This window comes from Dinoponera quadriceps, unplaced genomic scaffold, assembly GCF_001313825.1.
Source record: "Dinoponera quadriceps isolate SergipeBrazil2010 unplaced genomic scaffold, ASM131382v1 scaffold6701, whole genome shotgun sequence".
NCBI lineage: Eukaryota > Metazoa > Arthropoda > Insecta > Hymenoptera > Formicidae > Dinoponera > Dinoponera quadriceps.
In genome coordinates this window covers 1-808 of record NW_014560592.1, presented here as the reverse complement: position 1 = coordinate 808, position 808 = coordinate 1, and the positions used below count along the sequence as shown (strand labels likewise).

General features: G+C 40.5%; 1 protein-coding gene across 1 annotated transcript; it reads right to left on the bottom strand.

Annotated features, from left to right (window-relative positions):
* Positions 1-29: 29 nt before the first annotated feature.
* LOC106750848 lies at positions 30-626 on the bottom strand (the record flags this gene model as incomplete). The annotated part of the gene is made up of 1 exon (XM_014631457.1): positions 30-626. A coding segment is annotated over exon 1 (597 nt), but the record flags the coding sequence as incomplete, so codon positions are not given.
* Positions 627-808: the final 182 nt, after the last annotated feature.

The window sequence follows — 808 nt, the reverse complement described above, 5'->3', positions numbered from 1 at the left end:
GAGAGCTTATTGATATCGTTCAAGAGTACGTGAGGCATCCTCCATTGTATCTTGAATAGCTCCACCTTAGGCTCCAACGCCGATGATCCACGTAGACTGCTGTCACTGTACGATCGTATGAGAATCAATTCGTGGCGCGCAATAATCACTATACGCCTATAGTCTTCACAAAATCCAAGCAATATGTTGAGCGGTATGCAAAAGTTGGAGTATCCATCTGTCGAATGAGCGTTGATCGTATCCCACGCAGCATTTTTTATGCAGGCAATTTTGTCAGAAGATAACGATACATAATTCTTGAGCATGGAAGTTATTCCAACGTTTTTGTTACGATCAATCTCTACACCATCTAGTTCATAACGAATCTCATCAAACATGAATGCGACGCAATTACTTCCCAATGTTACAGCCACATTTTCGGCTGTCGCTTGTGCAATTATATTTCCCTCAAGATAAAGATAACTCTCGCATTGCAATGTGTATAAATCCTGCGTTTGAATGGGCATTCTTATCTCATCGCTATATCCTAACGTTGTGTTGGCGTATGGGTTGTACGTGTGAGATTCAATCTTGACGATGCGATCTTCAAAGATCGGCTCACTTTCAATGTTCAAAATGTCAGTCATATCTTTTTTTTTCTCTCAGTTAATCCGTACGATGTATCCCAGAGATTTCCAAAACTCTAGGTTCAATGCTCTAAGTTTCTTTCGAGCAGAGGATTTTGTACAGCTGATTGCGCGTCTCGTAAAAAATTTATTTTCCACTAGTTTCTCCTGTAGATCCACTTGTTTCACCACAAGCATCTCAT